The sequence below is a fragment of the Mauremys reevesii genome, linkage group 7, assembly GCF_016161935.1.
Source record: "Mauremys reevesii isolate NIE-2019 linkage group 7, ASM1616193v1, whole genome shotgun sequence".
Lineage (NCBI taxonomy): Eukaryota > Metazoa > Chordata > Testudines > Geoemydidae > Mauremys > Mauremys reevesii.
The window spans coordinates 7,897,349-7,918,346 of NC_052629.1; the positions used below are offsets into that span (position 1 = coordinate 7,897,349).

The window sequence follows — 20,998 nt, forward strand, 5'->3', positions numbered from 1 at the left end:
TTAAACATTGTTATAGTCCTAGCCTTCACAACCTCCTCAGGCAAGGAGTTCCACTGGTTGACTGTACACCTTGCGAAGAACTTCCTTTTATTTGTTTTAAACCTGCTGCCCATTAATTTCATTTGGTGGCCCCTAGTTCTTATATTATGGGAATACGTAAATAACTTTTCCTTATTCACTTTCTCCACACCACTTATGATTTTATATGCCTCTATCATATCCCCCCTTAGTCTCCTCTTTCCCAAGCTGAGAAGTCCTAGCTTCTTTAATCTCTCCTCATATGGGACCCTCTCCAAACCCCTAATCATTTTAGTTTCCCTTCTCTGAACCTTGTCTAATGCCAGTATATCTTTTTTGAGATGAGGAGACCACATCTGTACGCAGTATTCAAGATGTGGGTGTACCATGGATTGATATAAGGGCAATAAGATATTCTCCATCTTATTCTCTATCCCTTTTTGAATGATTCCTAACATCTTGTTTGCTTTTTTGACTGCCGCTGCATACTGCGTGGACGTCTTCAGAGAACTATCCACAATGACTCCAAGATCTCTTTCCTGATTAGTTGTAGCTAAATTAGCCCCCACCATATTCTATGCATAGTTGGGGTTATTTTTTCCTATGTGCATTACTTCACATTTATCCACATTAAATTTCATTTGCCATTTTGTTGCCCAATCACTTAGTTTTGTGAGATCTTTTTGAAGCTCTTCACAGTCTGCTTTGGTCTTAACTATCTTGAGCAGTTTAGTATTATCTGCAAACGTTGCCACCTCACTGTTCACCCCTTTCTCCAGATAATTTATGAACAAGTTGTATAGAATTGGTCCTAGGACTGACCCTTGGGAAACACCACTAGTTACCCTTCTCCATTCTGAAAATTTACCACTTATTCCTACCCTTTGTTCCCTGTTTTTTAACCAGTTCTCAATCCATGAAAGGATCTTCCCTCTTATCCCATGACAACTTAATTTACACAAGAGCTTTTGGGGACCTTGTCAAAGGCTTTTTGGAAATCTAAGTACACTATGTCCACTGGATCTCCCTTGTCCACGTTTGTTCACCCCTTCAAAGAACTCTAATAGATTAGTAAGACATGATTTCCCTTTACAGAAACCATGTTGACTTTTGCCCAACAATTTATGTTCTTCTATGTGTCTGACAATTTTATTGCTTACTATTGTTACCACTAATTTGCCCGGTACTGACGTTAGATTTACCGGTCTGTAATTGCTGGGATCACCTCTAGAGCCCTTTTTAAATATTGGCGTTACATTAGCTATCTTCCAGTCATTGGGTACAGAAGCTGATTCAAAGGACAGGTTACAAACCATAGTTAATATTCTGCAATTTCATACTTGAGTTCTTTCAGAACTCTTGGGTGAATGCCATCTGGTCCCGGTGACTTGTTACTATTAAGTTTAAATCAATTAATTCCAAAACCTCTTCTAGTGACACTTCAGTTTGTGACAATTCCTCAGATTTGTCACCTACAAAGAATGGCTCAGGTTTGGGAATCTCCCTAACATCCTCAGCCCTGAAGACTGAAGCAAAGAATCCATTTAGTTTCTCTGCAATGATTTTATTGTCTTTAAGTGCTCCTTTTGTATCTCGATCGCCAGGGGCCCCACTGGTTGTTTAGCAGGCTTCCTGCTTCTGATGTACTTAAAAAACATTTTGTTATTATCTTTTGAGTTTTTGGCTAGCCGTTCTTCAAACTCCTCTTTGGCTTTTCTTATTACATTTTTACACTTAATTAGGCAGTGTTTATGCTCCTTTCTATTTACTTCACTAGGATTTGACTTCCACTTTTTAAAAGTAGGAAAAGGAAAGAACACCTGCAGGGCTCGATCCTCAGCTGGCATAAATCAGGGCAGCTCCATTAACTTCAGTGGAGCGATGCCGATTTACACCGGCTGAGGATCCAGCCCTGTATGTGTTCTTTCCTTTTTTGGATCTGTGCAAAACAAGTACAAAAGGAGTGTAACACACACACACACACACACACACACACAAAGAAGGAGGATAGTAAAGTTTTACATCCCCTTTGCCTGGGTGTAAATGACATCGCAAGGTGCAAAGCAGTGGAGAACCAGGACCTCAGGGATAACAACCTGCATGGATCATGGAGGGAGCAGCTCAGGTTGCAGGATCCTTATGCACATGAACTGAGTCCCTGGTGCCTCCTATAAACTCTTCCCTCCCACAACCTGTGCCTCTCAGTCCATGTTCCATGCAGGTTGCTACACAAGGTGTACCTATGACAAGTATGGCCATTTCCTGCAATATACTGGACAAACTTTACTAAATTAAGTTAAACCTCATTAAATTAAATTTAAGAATCTTAAGAGCTCATTGTATTAAAATGCAAGTATGTGTGCGTTATTTTGGGATTTTAAGTAACTTGTCTAGGAAACATGACTAATGTAAACCTGGGGAACAGTTACGCACTTCAAAGGACTCTTTTTAACAATGGGCTAAGACAAGAATGAACTGTTAGTTGTGCGGGTTTCCTAGGAAATACTTGGGAGGAGGAGAATGCAAATACTCACCTCTGGGCCCAATAACTTTTGAAGCTTCACCTTGGGGAGGGGACCTTCGTCTGGAATTACCTAATCCCAGGATCAAAAGGGCCAAATGCCATTTGGGATTAACTCACAGATTCGTGGGTATTCCAGTTCTGAGCAAGAGGAGTCATGAACTTGTATCCACAGAAAAGCCTGTGGGTGGTGTTCACTGGCCAGAGCCCAGGTTGGAATCAGGGGGTGATCTCCAGTAAGCGTCTTAGCACGTATGTAGGTTCTTCTGTTGTTCTTAAAGTTTTCTCTGTAATGCTTTTAGGTTGAGAAGAAATGTCCTTGCTTAGAAAGTGCTGTGTGGGGTAACTTAGAACCGTGGGCAATTGCAACTGTTTATAGGCTTTGAAGACTAAGCAAAGCATAGACACAGGCCTCTCTAGGTGGTCTCTTTTGCTGGGGAATAACACAGTGTTGGCAGGGAACTGAATGAAACCTGGAAAAACCCCAGAAAGCAGGGCATGAGACGTGAAGGCTGGGGAGCCGGAAGCCTGAGAGTGGGGGCCCTCACTGAACTGTTGCCCTGAACTGTGGCAGTACATTACTCCAACTTTAGGCTCCCTGAGAACCACTAACCATTGTGCACCTTATACCTTATGCATCATCTCTGAATCTGGCCCAGTGTGTGAATGTGTCTAAAATAATACTGACGTCAACTGAGTTATGCCAAGGAACATTTTGCCCAATTGGGCCTGTACTATGTGCCTCCACAACGCCATGGCATGCAGTTGAACAGGACCCCAGCATTGATTGGATACCACATGGCCAGATTCCTCCTTTTATTAGCCCTTTTATAAAGCAGAACAACCACTGACAAACCCCATTTAAAGTATTATAGATATTTGCGAAGCAGCATGAACATCGTACATCTGTTATTTACAGTATATTGATAATATATGTCTACATTAATATTCATAATCATGATTTACATATTGGCTTTCACACTGCAATGGGATCAGGGGGGTTTTGATTTACATGGTTGCACTACCACATTTCATGACTGGATGCAACAGAGAACGCACTTTTAATGTGCATAATAAATTTGCATCTTCATTAATGCTGAATATTTTATCCATGCAAACCAGGCGATGCAGAAGGCGCTAGATGAAATTCTAAACCAAGTCACACCTCAAAGGTTGCGGGCTCGATTCTCCTCTGACTCACCCCATGGTGTAAATCCATTGGTTTAAATGTAAGTGAGGTCAGAATCAGGACCAGAGAATTCAGTTGTGGAAGAGGCCTGTGTTTATATGGCCCTGATTCAGCAAAGTGCTTAAGCAGTGAAGTCATTGAGACTTCAACACATGCTTTCATAGGCTGTGATTCAGCAAAGCACTTAAGCATCTGCTGGAAGTTATAGGTGGGCTTGGCAGAATTCAATTTTTATTGTTTTGTAATTCCAATGGCTAATATCAATATTTATTATATTGTGGTCAGACAGTAATTATTATTAGATATCCTTAAATCAAACTCTAATACATTCTTAAGCAGCATTTTTCTTATTTTGACTATCTGTAAATTTCAGTTATTATTGATGGAAATATGCTTTTCATCATTTTGAGTGTGTATGGTGACATTGACATTTACTGACATTTACCAATACAAATCTAGTCCTTCCAAGCCTAGTTACATACCAATGTCCATAAGACTTTGCTAACATCATTGGAATTCACATTGGTAGCATGCAAAGTACCCCAGGAAGCCCCTTACTAATATCAGCTAGCGTTGGGAGAAACTGACTAGGTTTCTATTGCAAGGTTTTATTCTGCTGCCCATCACCCTGGTATCTGATCACCTTCCATGTAAAATCCCTAGTGGACTTGGGTGCTGAACACAAAGCATCCAATCCTGAGATGGGTGGAGGGCACTCAGCTCCCACTGAAGTCAGGAAACCAAATCCTGAGGTCCTTATTGAGGCCCCACTCAGGCAAGGAACCCACTAGGATCAAATTGTAAAATATACCGCTTCCTGTGTGCAAAACTGAGCATGTGAACTCAAACCCCAGGACCCTTAGGCATTCATGAGAGCGACAGCCAAGGGTTTGAATGTTCACAGGAGGGAAAAACAAAATGGAGGCACATGCAAAATTCATTTTTAAATTCAAGTGAATTCCCACAGGATAATGGTTTTCAGACCACTGGGGTCCACAGATTATGTCTCAGATTTCCAAGAGGTCCGCACCTTCCATTTGAAATCTTTTAGGGAAAAATGTTGAAAACCACTAGGAGATATGTGTCAGCATTTCCCCGGCTCTGATATTCAGGTAAGGAAACTAACTTAGTCACACAGTGTAATTGAAGTACTGAATTTAGTGATAAAAAATATTTCAAATAGCTCTTTCAAGTCCCTTTTCCCCAAAACTGCCAGTTAGAATGTATTCAATAAAAGGTCTTTCTCTGTCACTTTTCTGAATTGATTTGTTTCTCCTGCTTTCTCCAGCTAAGACACCCTAATCCTCTGCAGCTGCAACTTGTGGCATGTCTCTAAACCATAGGTTATGACCTTATTAATGCAGCTCAGCAGGTGGAAAATAAAAGTGCATTGAACCAGCCTGAGAAACACAGGAGATTGATTTATGGAATAATGGGGTATCTGGGAAGTTTCATTCAAAACAGGCAAGTGTATATCACAAAGCTTTAAAGTGCTCTGATATAACATAATTCTCATTTGTAGCAAGTATACTCCATACAGCCAAACACAGGTAGAGGATATTTAACATAACCTATAACTGGACAACATCATGTGATTCAAAAGGGGGAAGGGAAGGTGAAATTGATCATGGTCAATTTTGGTCCTTCCTCTCTCTGCTGACTCACAAAAGCAAACTGAGGAGAGAGCAAAGGGGTGATGCTGGGGTGATGGTGATGACCATACACATGCCTCTACAAACACAACACCCTGGATGAGCTGAGCTGTAAACTGCTTTCCACTTCTACTACCTTTTATCCACGGAACACAGGGTGCTTTGCAAACATGAATTCATTGAGACTTCTAACAAACTCCATGAGGAAGGTAAATATTGTTTTTTTTCTGTTTCACAGCTGAGTAAACTGACAGAGAGGTTAAGAGACTCTTGCTCAAGATCACACAAGAAGTTCATGACAAAGCTGGAAACAGAAGCGGGGAATTCTGAAACTCTCTCTATTGCTTTCACCGCTGTAACAATTCTAGTTATTCTGTACATATTATTTTAGATTTTCAAACCATAGCAAACATGAATCATCTCGCCCTCAAAACATGCCTAGGAAATATGGTGATTAATATCCCCATTTTACATTTGCCTGAAGCGACACAGCAAGGCAGAGGCAGAGGCAGAGCTGGGATTTCAATAAAGGAGTTCCCAAGTTCAATGCATCTGGCCATGCTGCTTGCATCCCTTCCAAGTTAGAAGCTCAAGAGCCTGGTTTCATTTGCACCCATTTTACACAGGTGTAGCCCTAAGTACTTCAATGACTTGTACTCTTTGTTGACCAAACATTGGTGTAGGTAAGAGCTGAGATATTGAGACTTTTGCAGCCCTTGTTTTGCAGGACTAATCGATTTTTGGGGGATAAGGCAGGTGAAGACGGGGGTACTATCTTGGGGACAATTTAAAGCAGAAAATTTAATTTGTTGGAGAAGTGAGTGGGATAAATTGGATGCCTGCCATGTATGACAGCATGCCTTAATCTTGCAACCGTTTATACGTGTGCTTAAACAGAGGCAGCACGGGTTAGCGGACAGAGCACTGACTAGGATTCAGGATACCTGAGTTCTGATCCTACCTGTGTCACTGGTCCCCTGGATGACCTTGGGCAAGTCACTTTCCCGCTCTGTGCTGTCTGTAAAATGGGGATAATGGCACTGAGCTCCTTTGTCAAGCCCTTTGAGTTCTACTGATGAAAGGCACTATACAAAAGCTAGGGCTTCTTATCAGAAGTCGTCCCACTGATTTCAATGGGACGGCTCAAGGGAATAAAGTAAAGCACATGCCTAAATGTCTGCAGGGCTGAGGCTAACAGCATGCAATGAGCTGCTTTTCCTCTTCAGGCCCTGAATGAAGAGTTCAGTGCAGGGCTCCCCAGAACTCTGATCACATCAAAAAAAAGAAAAGGGAGAAGATTATTTCCCCCACTCCCCACAGACTCTATATCTGTTATTCTGACATTTTATTTATCTCAGACCTAAGCTTATCTTGCTCCTGTAGTGAAAACCACCATCTTCTCCCAAGTCTCAAAGTGTAATCCTCTTTGTGATCCAAGAGATAACTGGGAGAGGAAGAAAAATAAAACCTCGAATAATTGCTCGGTGTGAGATAATCTTTGCTTTGCCCTCTTTTCTCTTTCTTGACTGAATTAAATAAATAAATAAAACCCAAGGATGGGGGGGGGGAAATGTATCAAGAGGATTATGGTGTAATTAATGCCAGGTCCAGCCAACAAGAAATCTCATTCGCTCGCTTCAGAGGCAGCATCTCACTCGCCACCAAGAGTCTATTGATCACTAAGAGTATGTCTTCACTACAGCCGCTAGAATGGCACAGCTATGGCACTGAAGCTGTATTGTAGACACTTCCTACACTGACAGAGGGGATTTGCCATCAATGTAGCCAATCCATGTCTTTGAGAGGTTGAAAGAAAGAATTCTTCCATCAATCTAGCTGCATCTACAACCAGGCTTTAGGCTGACTTTACTACTGCACTCAGGAAGCAGCATTTATCACAGCCCTGAGCGACATAGCCTAGGTAGATCTAATTATTACGTGTAGATCAGGCCTGAAGCTCAACTTTCAAGAAGATCGTCACCCTCTTTCCTTGCTTCTCCCTTTTGCTGTTTTTATCACATACACAAGTCAGCTGCCAATAGCCTTTTTACTCACTGGATTTGTGGCGAGCTCCATACATCATCACTGCAGGAGGACAGGACAGAAGTTAAATCGGCTGAGGAATTCAAAAGAAATGTCATCCTGGCAAATATTAGTATATTTATAAAAAAATAAATCCGCATGCTATGGTCAGTAGGCGGTGTGTGTTATAGATAGCTATAGAGCCCAACTGGTCAACAGACTGCTTATGACCATCAATAACTCCTTCGACTATCGAGTTTATAACTAGAACTGGGCAAATTTTTTCAGCCAAAGCTTTTTTTAACATAAAAACACATTTTGAAAATTCATGTCCATTTCTCTGAATTGTTTTGGTTGAAAAAAATACTTTAAAAATCTGAAAAAAAAACCCTAATGTTTTGTTTTGACATTTTTTACGTTTCAGTTTTTTTAATTCAAAATTACTTTTGTTTTGAAATTTCTTTGCATCTTATTAATGAAAATCTTTCACTTTGTTTGACCCATAATAATCTTTTGACTTTTTATGTAAGTGAATATCCCCCAAAAAAATGGTTTCAGGTCAAGCCAACCCAATTTTTATTCAGTTTTTCAGAACTGTGAGTGAACCAAAAAATCAGTAATCCACATAGCTCTACTTTTAACCACGTATAACACAAACTACTCTACTTATAAACAATTGCTAATCATTTTCCAGCCCTTTATTAATGTACCCTTCATAGGATCTCAGGGTTGGAAGGGAACTCAGGAGATCATCTAGTCCAACCCCCTGCTCAAAGCAGGACCAATCCCCAGACAGATTTTTGCCCCAGATCCCTAAATGGCCCCCTCAAGGATTAAACTCACAACGCTGGGTTTAGCAGGCCAATGCTCAAACCACTGAGCTATCCCTCTCCCCTTAATATGAAGTGTGTTATATGTATACCACGTATCACAGACAAGACACTTTTCCTAGGTTGTGTGTAGATACAGAAAGACGTGCTTTTCTCTTCTATCTTTTGGACAGAGTCACCGATGTGCAAGAGCAAAGTAAACCAGGGATAGTGTGTTCTTTCACTGGCCAACATCATCTCTCAAGAAATAAAACAAAATCAGAGAAATGAAGGATATTTTTTCCGCCCTCTTATTTCTATTTTCCTTGATTTTTTTATATACAAGTGTATCAGGTGCTTTAAATAATAAGTGCCCTTCCATCATTTTCTCCCGCTACACCAAAAACGGGAACCCTCCAATGGGACCGTCACAAGGATCCTCACTCACGGCCCCTGGTGAAGCTAAAAAAAACGAACAGATTTCGCCAGGAAAGCAGGGGGAAGAAAATAGCAACAAAACATACTTAACACTCACATGAACATTCTTCCTCTGAGGCTCTCGAAGCAATTGACAAACTCAAGGTTCAAGCCGAAGCCCACGGAAGTCAATGTGAAGTGGTGATCAGTCACCCATCCTAACAACAATGGATGTGGGCCAGGAAACCCTTACTATTCACTTGAACAGTCCTCAAACACACAAGCACCCCTACAGGCACTACACGAGTTATAATAGAACCTCAGAGTTATGAACACCAGAGTTATGAATTGACCAGTCAACCACACACCTCATTTGGAACCAGAAGTATGCAATCAGGCAGCAGCAGCAGCCGCAGCAGCAGTGCACACACACACACACACACACAAAGCAAATACCTTACAGTACTGTGTTAAACGTAAACGACTAAAAAAATAAAGGGAAAGTTTAAAAAAAGATTTGACAAAGTAAGGAAACTGTTTCTGTGCTTGTTTCATTTAAATTAAGACGGTTAAAAGCAGCATTTTTCTATGCATAGTAAGGTTTCAAAGCTGTATTAAGTCAATGTTCAGTTGTAAACTTTTGAAAGAACCACCGTAGCATTTTGTTCAGCATTACGAACATTTCAGAGTGACAAACAACCTCCGTTCCCGAGGCGTCCATAACTGTGGTTCTACTCTAGGATCACTGGGGCAGCTTTGTGGGATGGAGCTCTTGTCATTGCAAACTGAAATAAAGTGTTACAGATCAAAACAGGGGGGTTGTTGGTGGGGTTTCGATCAATTGGTTTATTAATTCTGAACAGGATTGTGTGTAAAACAAAAAAAACAAAAAAAACCCAACCACACCTAAGTGACAGTTACATGAAATGCATTATCTAGCTAGCTGAACAAGACAATCAGACCTCAGTCCCATCATCCCCAAGAATGAGAGAACAAAGGACTAAAAGAGAGAGAGAGAGAGCGCTTATCCGTGAACCTTCCAGCATGTAAAAAATCCAATTAAATTCAATAAAAGAACTGTACCAGACTGTTCATGTTTAAGTAAGACGGTAATTATTAGCTCAATTTATCTACGTACCTCCAAAGCGAGCTCTCGGTGATGCTCCCCAGGTTGTAGTCATACAGCTTTGTCAAAATTAGAATCACCTGGAGGCAAAAGAAGAAATCATGGTTAGTCAGAAACAATTACAATCTCCTAGAACTGAAATGACCCAAGGGAGGGTTTAGGATTCCTTTAATGGGTGCTTAACATAATTGAATGAATTGTTAAAGCATTTGCCTAAATTGACATGGGAAGTGCTTGCAGATGCTGTATGTTGAACTGAGCGGACCTTTCCCTGTTCAATGCCACTGTACCATTATACGGTGCGTTCTTCCCCCAGGAGGCAAAGCGGGTGACAAAATACGCCAGGCAAAATACTTGCGGATACAGGAGGATATCTGCAGTATGTGGCAGAAAGAGTGATTGCCTTCCACTGGGATTCCTGAGCATGAGAACCACCAGCCTGTAATGGAGCAGAGGTCCTTCTGGGCCAGAATCTTGTCTGTCATGGTGGTCAGTACCAGAAGATGTAAGAACCCTGAAGAAGGCCACTGTGGGCTAATCTGTCCCCCATGAAGGCCTCATTCTAACCCCTAAAAAGTAGAGAGAGGCTTAAATTCCAAAGCATGAGGTTTTGGATCCCTTCCAACATTTTTCTTAGGGATCCAAAACCTCTGTCAGGCAACCTAATCAGACCATATGGTTCCTTTAACTATGCTGGGTTTTGCTTTAAATTAAGGATTTCTGGGCCAGATCCTTCACCTCTTACTGACACGAGTGCAAATTGGGCATTCATACAAGACTTCCTCCTGGTTTGGCCAATTGTTCCATCCTGTGCTCCAGCTTTTGGCCTTTCCTGAAACTAGGAAGTGCTAGTACATCTGCATGGATCCATTGCAGGGGAAGAATAGTTGTGATTGAAAGCTAGAGTAGCCAATGGGCTGCAGCAGCAGCTGCACCATGGTCATAGGAGAGGATTGCAAACCAAACAAACATTTCCTTGGGCTATGCACAGGGACCAAGATTTAGCCTTGCATCACTGCTCTGCGGGGTAGATATTGTTATAACCACATCACAGACATACAAGCTGAGCCATAGGGAAGTTAAGACCAGAATTTTTTAAAATGGGTGCCCAGAGTTAGGAATCTAAAGCTGAATTTAGACATCTAAATACGTCATTGGATTCTCAAACTCCTATAAGACTGTCAATATTACTTGTGTGTATGTATTTGCTGGTCTTAGTTACTTTTGTGAGCCTTTCACACAGCAAGAGTGGAAAGAAAAGACACTTAACAATATGTAAACATGATTGTAAAGGCGCAAAAAACTGGTGGAGGACTTTGGGGCAACGGCCAGGCCTGAGACGATGTCTAGCTAAAGCTGATCAGGAAATGGGCTTTGCTCCTGCAAAACGTTTTGATTAAACATGAATAAAAGGTTTTGTTTTCATCAACATTTTTTCTTCACAAGTTTTCGTGTTTTTGTCAATCCCCCCACCCTGCCCCCAAAACAAAGCAAAACCCCCACTGATTTGGGTGGGGAGGGGTCTGGATTAAGAGTTGCGGGTTTCAGTTGCTGAAAACTGAAAAGGTCAGAGTTTGGCTTGGTCTACACTACCAACTTATGGCGATATCACGACATCGCTCAGGGGTGTGGAAAATCCACACCTGAGAAACGAAGTTATACTGACCTAACCCCCACTGTTAACAGTATCGACGGGAGCGCTTGTCCTGTTGAAAAGGCTAGCGCCTCTCAGAGAGGTGAAGTACCCATGCTGACGGGAGAAGCACTCCTGTTGGCGTAGGCAGCCTCTTCATTAAGCGCTACAGCGGCACAGCTGCAAGTGTAGACAATCACTTAATGAAAAGTGTTCACCCACAGGTGATATGGTGTTTTTGTCTTTTTCATCTTTGTCCTGTGAGAGTCCATTTCGAGTGACTTTCTAGTTTCACCCATTTAGTTAATATTGGGGCATTTAGTGCATTGAAGAGGTACGCCACATGTAGGACCCATGGATCTAGAAAGCTGTGTTGCGGGCGGTGTTGATCATTGTTACAGTGGAGACATGTGTGCCAGATTTTGCATTTGTTGATCTGGCAGTGTCCGGTGCCTCTTTGAGTTGATGTCCTGGTCCGTGTGGAGCTTGCTTCTGATGATGAGCTTGGAGAGACAGCGGGGAGGGTTGTTTGAAGGCTAGAAGAAGGGTTTCAGGAATGATTTCTTTCAGAATCAAGTCTCCATTGAGTATGGGTTGTAGTTGTTTGATGTTACCCCCCATGGGTTCCAGTGTGGAGTGGCAGGTGAGAACTAGGGGTGTGTGGTTGGAGGTCATTTTATTTCTATAGTGAAGCAAGTTTTCTTGGGATATTTGGGGTGGCCTGTTCCATGATACAATCTGTTTGTCTGGTGGAGTGTCCTTGTTTGGTGAAGGCTGTTTTGAGTGTGTAAAGGTGTATATCTTGGACTTTCTCTTCAGAGCATATTCTGTGGTATCTGTGTGCCTATCTGTAGATAACTGATTTCTTGGTGTGTTTGGGGTGGTTACTGGATCTATGAAGGTAAATGATCAGTGGGTTTCTTGTACATAGTTGTCTGTAGGGTTCCATTGTAGAAACTGATCGTGGTGTCCAGGAAACTGATGCTAGTGTGGGAGTGTTCTAGAGAGAGTCTGATGGATGGATGATGGCTGTTGAAGTTGTGGTGGAAATCTATGAGGGAGGTTAAGTCATCTGTTCAGAGGATCAAAATATCATCAATGTATCTCAGGTATTCCACTGGCTTCATGGTGCATTTATCCAGAAATTCTTCTTTAAGATGGCCCATGAAGAGGATGGCATATTGGGAAGCCATCCCAGGCTGTTCCCATCGTTTGGACAAAGTATGTGTCATTGAATGTAAAATTGTTATGGGTGAGGATGAAATGGATGAGTTTGGCAATGGGTTTGGGGTGGATATCTGAGGGCCATCCATTGTCATGTAAATATTTGTGGCAGGCAGCTATGCCGTCATTTTGAGGGATGTACTGTATAGGAAAGTGACATACATGGTGGCAAGGATGGTGTTTTAAGGTTGAGAAGTTTGTGGAGGAAGTCAGTTATGTCCTGGGGGAAGCTGGCCCTCAGTGTGGCAAATGATTGAGGATGGTTTCTATGAGTCCCAATATTCCTTCAGTAGGAGTGCTGTGGCCCACAGCACACCTCTCAAGATCACAGCACGTGGTGTACCTCATCCAGTGCACTAAATGCCCTAACAACAACTATGTGGGTGAAACCAGACCATCACCACACTCTCAAATGAACTCACAGGAAAATGATCAAAGACAAAAACACTATTGCCTGTGGGTGAACACTTTTCACAAAGCAATCACTCTATATCTAACCTATCAGTCCTCATCCTCAAAGGAAACCTACATAACACTTTAAAAAGACGAGCCTGGGAGCTTAAATTCATATCTTTGCTAGATATGACATCAGGAAGTTTCTGCTTTGCTGTAACCTTTGTTCCCTCCAAAACAAAATTTCAGCAACACTGACAACATTTCACAAAGTATTTCGGTTTCAACAGAACTGCATTTGCTGATGACAAACTATTGTGTCAAAATTTTTCAAACCTGTTCTAGGAATTGCTCTGCATTCTACAATTCTGATGCAAAGCTCAAGGGAGTACAATCCCATTTAGGGAAGTGCTTCTTTGCTCCTTAATAATATTGTGCTGGCACACGATGGCTCCCAGTGGTGGATGGTAATCTCAATACAAATTGTATAAATTCTCTTTGTCCTACTCCCACCTATGGCAATCGGAATGTATCCACTGATTCCAATGACAACAGGATCTGTTAGTTGCAGGCTTGGCAGAATTATTTTTTTCCCTTCTTTTTTCTAATAATTTCAACAGCTAATATTGATGTTTATTTTGAAACTTTTTTCAATTTTTAGCAATGTAAGTGTTCACAACTGTTTAAAACCCATGATTGCATGCATTTTTTTTTTACATTTTCATCTGTTTAAATTTTCAAAGTCACAGGAAATTGGGAGAGTCAGACAATTATTTAATTATAGTAGACATTGAGATTCAAAAAGTTAAAGCTTTACAATAATTGAAACACAAATTGTCTGCAGCACATGTCAAAATATACAAAGTAAATATCCTTAAATCAAACTCTAATGAGTTCTCAAGCAGAATTTTTCTGACTTTGCCTGTACGTAAATTTCTAATGTTATATATGGATTTTTTTTTTTTCAGTTTGTGGGTGTACGGTGAAATCAACCTTTACCGACTTTTACCAATAAAAGTCTAATCCCTCCCAAGCCTAGTTATCTGTGAAACACTTTCACATCTGGATCATTATGAGGAGAGCACTTTCAAATCCTTCTTGGGAAGGGACACCATATAAATAGAAGGCATTTTTGTTATTTCATTACTTGATGTCTATCTAGGTTCTTAGTCTATGCCCATCACTGTGGTATCTGGTCACGTTATAATAGTCAAGCACATCTTATTCTAGAATCATATAGACAACCCCCTCCCATCATAGTAGATGAGAGATTAAAGGATTTATCCAAGGTCACAGTGAATCTGTAGCAGAGCCAAGAAGTGAGGTCAGCGTTCCAAATTCCCAGTCCAGAGCCTTGACCACAAAACTACTTTTCTGCCATCTCTCTGTGTAGGGATTCTGACTTCAACACACTTCTGCACAGGATGCTGCACATATAACATATACCTTAGGTTTCATCAGAGAACATTTCCACAATAGTCTCTCTCTTCCATTCATTTTACCTCAAGAAGCAGCAATACGGTTACTCCAAACCAAGACACGCAGGCAACGTGAACAAATCACGGCTGGACAGCAAAATTGCTTATTTCTGCCAAATTCCCATATGCACTTTTTGTTAAACTGTTATTTCACTAACCTGTGCAAGACCATCTTTTTTTTTTTTAAAGTATTATTTCTCCTTTTCATTTCATGATTTCTCCTTTCTCCTGTTTTCATTTCTTTGTTATTCAGACTGCAAAAGGTTAGTTTGTGTTTAATATCGTGGTGGGGTTTGTTGTTGTAGTGGTTGGTCTTTTGCTTTGTTTTCCCAGGCTGTCGCCAGATAGCTTAGAGGAACTAATGATCAAAGACATGCATATTATGTTGTTCTAAATGTCAAAATATAGGCTGTAATGGAACGCTGTAATGAAATGAAACAGGATGTCTCACCCTTCACATGTGTTTGGTTTTTTTCCCTTTCCTGCTCCCCACATTTACCAATCAACACAAACTAACAAGGGCAAGAAGAAAAGAACAGCCAAAATAGTGGTGTGTGCAACATACACACACAGGAGCTGAAAATCTGATTTTATGCCTGTGAGCTCTTTTAAAAACTGAGATAAAAAGAGAAACGTTCTTTTCAGGGATATAAACTCTGCTATTACAGCCAAAGATACAGCTTTGCTTTCATGCCCCTGAAGTAAAGTGGTTTCGAAATGGGTCCCTCACCTTTCCCTGTTTAAGGGAAGTGGCACAGGATGGGATGGCCCTTTGGAAGAGGGGGGCTTCGCTCCACCCATGACTAATTAGCTGCACACCAGCTGATGTTTTTGAGGCCCAAACACAGGTGATGGCCTGCAGCTCATCTGGTCCTCAAATGACAGGACAGCAAGCAACTCAGTTAGAAAACTTCCATTTTGCCTGAAAAGCCATTGTGCCTCACAACCCAAAGTGTTTTCATGAACAACATTTCAACCAACTCTACATTTTTCAAACTTGGGAGCCTACAGTGAATTGCCAACACTTTCTAAAGAACCTAGTTGAGTTGGACACCTTGGATTTTGGGTCCTCAACCAGACATACACCTTAAAAGGGCCTGATTTTCAAAGGCTGAGCGCTCAGCACTTTCTGAAAATCAGGCCTTTAAAATGTCCCCAGTTTGGGAGCACAAAATCACTAATAACTTTGGAAAATCTTGGCCTAAATCTACTCACCCAAATAACAGTGGCTGGCAGTGGTGGCTAATGACTTTTTTGAGAGGTGACGGACCTAGCACAAAGTCTCATAAATTCCGTATATGCCCATCTCCTTGCAGTCTTGGCCAGGGGAGGCGTGTGTGGGGAGGGACTCTGCTTTGCCCTGCCAGGGCCCCAGCTTCCCCTTGCACCTTGTGACTGCAGGGATCCAGCATCACTGGCCCTGCAGCAGTGCAAGCTTCCCTGTGCAGCTTAGCCGTCATGGCCTCCCTCACCAGTCAGGAGTGTAGGAAGCATCCCTGTGCCAGAAATGTTCAGCCATGGACAGGGGTGAAAGTAAGTTAAAGGACTTACCAGTATGCCAGGTCCTGAGCAGGGGCGTGGCCTCAACCAGAAGAAGCGGGGCCTTTAAATCAAGATGTAAAAGGTCCTGGAGCTCCAGCTGTGGCTTTAAATCACCCCCGGAGCTACCAGCTGCAGAGGCGGCTGGGAGCCCCGGGGCTCAGGGGCTATTTAAAGGGCCCGGGGCTCTGGCCGCCGCTACTGCAGCGGAGCTCCAGGCCCTTTAAATCGCCAATGGGTTCCAGCAGCCGGGCGCAGATGGCGATTTAAAGGGCCCAGGGTAGCGGTGGCAGGGCTCCTGTGAGGATTTAAAGGGCCAGAGCTCCCCGCAGCAGCAGGAGCCCCCGGCCCTTTAAAGCACCGCCCGAGGCCCACTGCTGGAGCCCCGCTACCCCAGAGGAGCCCCATGCCCTTTAAAGTGCTGCCCGAGCCCTCCTGCCAGAGCCCCAGGGTAGTGGCAGCCGGGCTCCAGCGGTGGTTTAAAGGGCCCGGGGCTCCCCACAGCGGCTGGAGCCCCAGGCCCTTTAAATCACTGCCCGAGCCCTGCCGCTGCTACCCCAGGGCTCCAGCAGCGGGACTCAGAAGGCAATTTAAAGGGCCCTGGGGTCTGGCCGCTGCAGGGAACCCCAGGCCCTTTAAATCGCCAGCCTGGGGAAGCTAGTCCAGTCCGGCATGCCGGACCGGACCGGACCAGCTCACTTTCCCCTCTGGCCGCCGGGCGGCCTATCCCGCGGCCGGGGGCTTGTCCTTCTCCTTGCAGTCTTGGCCAGGGGTCTCAGTTCCACTGGGCCAGGAAGACTGCAGGCTCCCCCCATGCCTTGAATTCTGGTGTCTTTGGCCCCTGGGATGTGCAGGGAGCCCCTTCCAGTCCCACTCTGTCAGTGCTGAGAAGGAGCCCCCTCCAGGCCTGCTGTCAGAACCGGCCATAGCTATTTCAACACTGCCGCAGCCTCACCAAGCCATGTCTACCACGGCAACACCCTCATACAGTGACTCCTGGGCATGGGAGATTGCCATGGTAACAAGACAGCATCCCAAGGCACTATGACCTGTACTGGGATTTGAGCCTCATCCGCAGCAGTACACTTTCTGGCTCTGCATTGCACTATGGAGATGGGAGAGAGAGGTAGTAACATGACAGATTTAAAATTTGTGTGGGCTTGTGTTGCTTATTGAATAGGTGCCCGCTTAACTGTATCTCTATTTTACTCACCTAAGCAGTGCCTCACAGTCTACACGGATATTTATACATGTGGTGGCTGGGTATGCAGTGTCTGTACTGTAAACCTACTCTATATCACCACCACTAAGGACCCACTGTGCAAAAAAGCCCCTTCATCCTCACACTTAACCTTATTTAGAAAAAAAAGTTCCCTCCGGCTGGAGACATTTGATCATCTATATTCTCACAAATCCCTCAGTTCCTGACTGCAAATGTCTTCCACTTATACAGCACAACAGGGTTTCATAGCAACTTTTATAGCTCTGTGGTGGGAAGGCTTCTTCAAACAGAAGAAACCAATCAAACAAAGTCTGTTATAACTTCCAGGGGATTGGTTGTTACAAGCTATTGTAACTAGACTGACCTAAAACTGTGAATCAGGAAGAGGCACCCTACAGGATCCAAATGCTGACTCCAAAAGGCACAACAGGCCCCCTATTTGGGGAGGTATAAACAGAAACTTTTCCTTAAACTTATCAGCCTTCTATACACTAATACAGGGGTCAGCAACCTTTCAGAAGTGATAACGAGGTGAAGCTCACCATAACAACTCTTCGGAACCAATCCATGCAACAAACCTCGATGCCAACTCTGCCCACATATCTACACCAGCGACACCATCACAGGACCTAACCAGATCAGCTACAACATCACTGGTTCATTCACCTGCATGTCCACCAATGTTATATACGCCATCATGTGTCAGCAATGCCCCTCTGCTATGTACATCGGCCAAACTGGACAGTCCCCACATAAAAGGATTAACGGACACAAGTCAGATATTAGGAATGGCAATACACAAAAACCCGTAGGAGAACACTTCAACCTCCCTAGCCACACAATAGCAGATGTAAAGGTAGCCATCTTACAGCAAAAAAACTTCAGGACCAGACTTCAAAGAGAAACTGCTGAGCTTCAGTTCATTTGCAAATTTGACACCATCAGCTCAGGATTAAACAAAGACTGTGAATGGCTAGCCAACTACAAAAGCAGTTTCTCCTCCCTTGGTGTTCACACCTCAACTGCTAGAAGAGGGCCTCATTCTCCCTGATTGAACTAACCTCATTATCTCCAGACTGATTCTTGCCTGCATATTTATACCTGCCTCTGGACATTTCCATTACAGGCGTCTGACAAAAAAAGCTTATGCGCCAATACATCTGTTAGTCTTTAAGGTGCCACAGGACTCTTTAATTCAACCAAGAATTTCATATTCTGCTCATCAATAGCAAAAAAAGACATAACCCAAAGAACTCAGCATTTGGGAAAAATAATTGGTGCAAACCTTGTCCAACACAATATTCTTATTTAATATTTTTAGAACAGTCAGAAAGTCAGGATCAGGAACCCACGGTGGTAGATGCTGTACAAACACCTAAAAAGACCACAGTGCCTGCTTTAAAGATCCTTCCATCTGATTTTTTCCCCCACATTTATAACTGCTCAGCAGGCCTTCTATCCCTTAACAGACAAACATCACCCACCAGGAGAAGAGAGAGAAAGAACAGCAGTCAATGCTGCGCTTTAACCACAAGAGCATCCTTCTTCTCTTTGGGTATGTCTACACTTCAAGCTGGGTATGTAATTCTCAGATCAAAGACACTTAGTCCTGGTCTACACTGGGGGGGGGGGGCCGGATCGATCTAAGTTACGCAACTTCAGCTATGTGAATAATGTAGCTGAAGTCGACGTCCTTAGATCTACTCACCATGGTGTCTTCACTACAGTGAGTCAACTGCTGCCACTACCCTGTTGACTCTGCCTGCGCCTCTCGCGGCACTGGAGTACAGGAGTCGACGGGAGAGGGCTCGGGGGTTGATTTATCGTGTCTAAACTAGACGCGATGAATCGATCCCCACTGGATCAATTGCTTGCCGCCGATCCGGCGGGTAGTGTAGACATACCCTTATTTGCACTTGTTGTGATAGAGCTTGTATACTGAAAATAGAATGTAGCCACTGCAAGCGGTGGGAGGAGCTAGCTCCTGGAGTATATTCCCAGCATCTCAGAAAGGTATGTATTTGGAGTGGCTAGCTCCTCCCACTGCAGCTCCCCTGCTGTTTTTAGCATGCTAGCTTGATTGTAGATAGAGCACGTAATATCTCCTCAAGATGGGAATTACATACCCAACTCAAAGTGTACACATACCCAAAGAGAAGGAGGATGGCCGTTTAGTTAAAGCACTGGACTGACTCGGAAAAACTGAGTTTAATTCTTGGTTCTGCTACAGCCTTCTTTGGGTGAGTATCTTCATCTCTCTGCTTCTGAGTTCCATATAACAATACTTCTATTAATGGATGTATATACAATGCTTAGCACAAAGGGATCCCAAGCTTGGGTGGGGCTTCTATGTACAACTGAGTGGGAAAAATTTCACAGGACAAGAAAGCTGTTTGAGATTCCACATATTTTTCCTTTCCGTTCTGCAGCAGGACAAATCAGAGAGCTTTTCAAGTTTTTAAATGGGAAATAAACAAAAACAAACAAACAGAGAAGCTGACACTAGAATAGCCAATAACTGAGTTGCTCGGGCCCTCACTTAAGATGTAGGAGACCCAGTTTCAAGTCCCTGGTTTGAATTAGGCAGAACAGAGATTTGAATTTAGGTCATCCACATTCCCCACTGAGTGTCCGAACCACCAGATTATTTATGTCATGCTCTCTCTCTCTCTCTCTCTGGTTCTGACCAGACATTCCATCTTGGACCTGGAAAACCTCGACTAAACTTTTGGTGAATTTGGTACATGCCAGCAAAAAGTTTCAGTTTCGATGAATCAGCATTTTCCAACAAAAAACAGTTTTGTTGAAAAACTCCCAACCAGCACTAGTTCTGTGTGCTTCCATACTACAAATAATTAAGATCATCATGAGTATGAGGAAAGAAGTTAAAAGGAAGGAGCCAGAAAATTAGTTGCCATGAGGGCCAGAAGCAGAGACCCTCGGATTCCCAAAGTAAAGGTACAATAGCTTTCGTTTCACTGGCAGAATATCACATCTGGGATGATGGAGACAGAAATTGTAGATGCCTGTCTGTCTTCTTGAAGCATATTAACGCAATAGAATGCACTGAAGAATGTAGCAGGCTGCTTTTCAAAGACAAAGTCTCAATGGGTAGAATCTATCACAAACTGTCTATGATTTTCTTGATGCTTAATGTCTGTTAGCATAAGAGTTAAATGTATGCATCAAGAGGAGAATATACCCTTCTGTTTATTCATTTCATTGTATATCAACATGGGACTTTGGGGGATTATTTCCAAATTAAAATCAGAGCAGGCTGAACCCAGAAAGAATTTTGAACAAAATTTCGGTGTCAATCAACAACTTTAACTTAACGTACAATTACTGGGGGTGCTTTAGTGTGGATACACAGCAAGGGTGAAAGGTTCAATTAGAGAAAAACACCAGGCTGATATGTCCCCTAACTGCTCTGTAATGCAACTGGAGCCTTGACAGCAATTCAGTGAACTTTGTGCTTTGCTGGGGAGTGACCATTTTATACGCTGAGTAGAAAATTTTGAAGTGAAATTGGAAGGTCTGCATTCTCATGTGAAAATACACCTACGAGGAGCAATTCAAGCACCATATTATGAGCAAACCAGACTGGCCCTCTAGCCACCAGCAGCTAAAAGAAAACAGCACACAAATCTCCAAAGAAAATGTAATAAAGAGACATTTTGAAAATGTACATGCTGTTTGTGAGCATCATACTTTGCAGGGTGTATTAGTAGTTGTGCCTCGCAGTGAGACCCAGA

At 42.9% G+C, this 20,998-nt stretch overlaps 1 protein-coding gene across 4 annotated transcripts in view; it reads right to left on the reverse strand.

The window, feature by feature from the left end:
• The window catches only part of SORCS1 (sortilin related VPS10 domain containing receptor 1), a 393,912-nt gene that overhangs the window by 270,635 nt on the left and 102,279 nt on the right, over positions 1-20,998 (reverse strand). For 3 of the 4 annotated variants that reach the window (XM_039481793.1, XM_039481792.1, XM_039481791.1), the window contains exon 2: positions 9,767-9,834. In XM_039481793.1, coding sequence (XP_039337727.1) covers positions 9,767-9,834 — 68 coding nt within the window. Of the gene's footprint in view, positions 1-9,766; positions 9,835-14,640; positions 14,836-20,998 lie in introns of those variants that run through there. The other variant, XM_039481796.1, reaches the window with a different exon arrangement.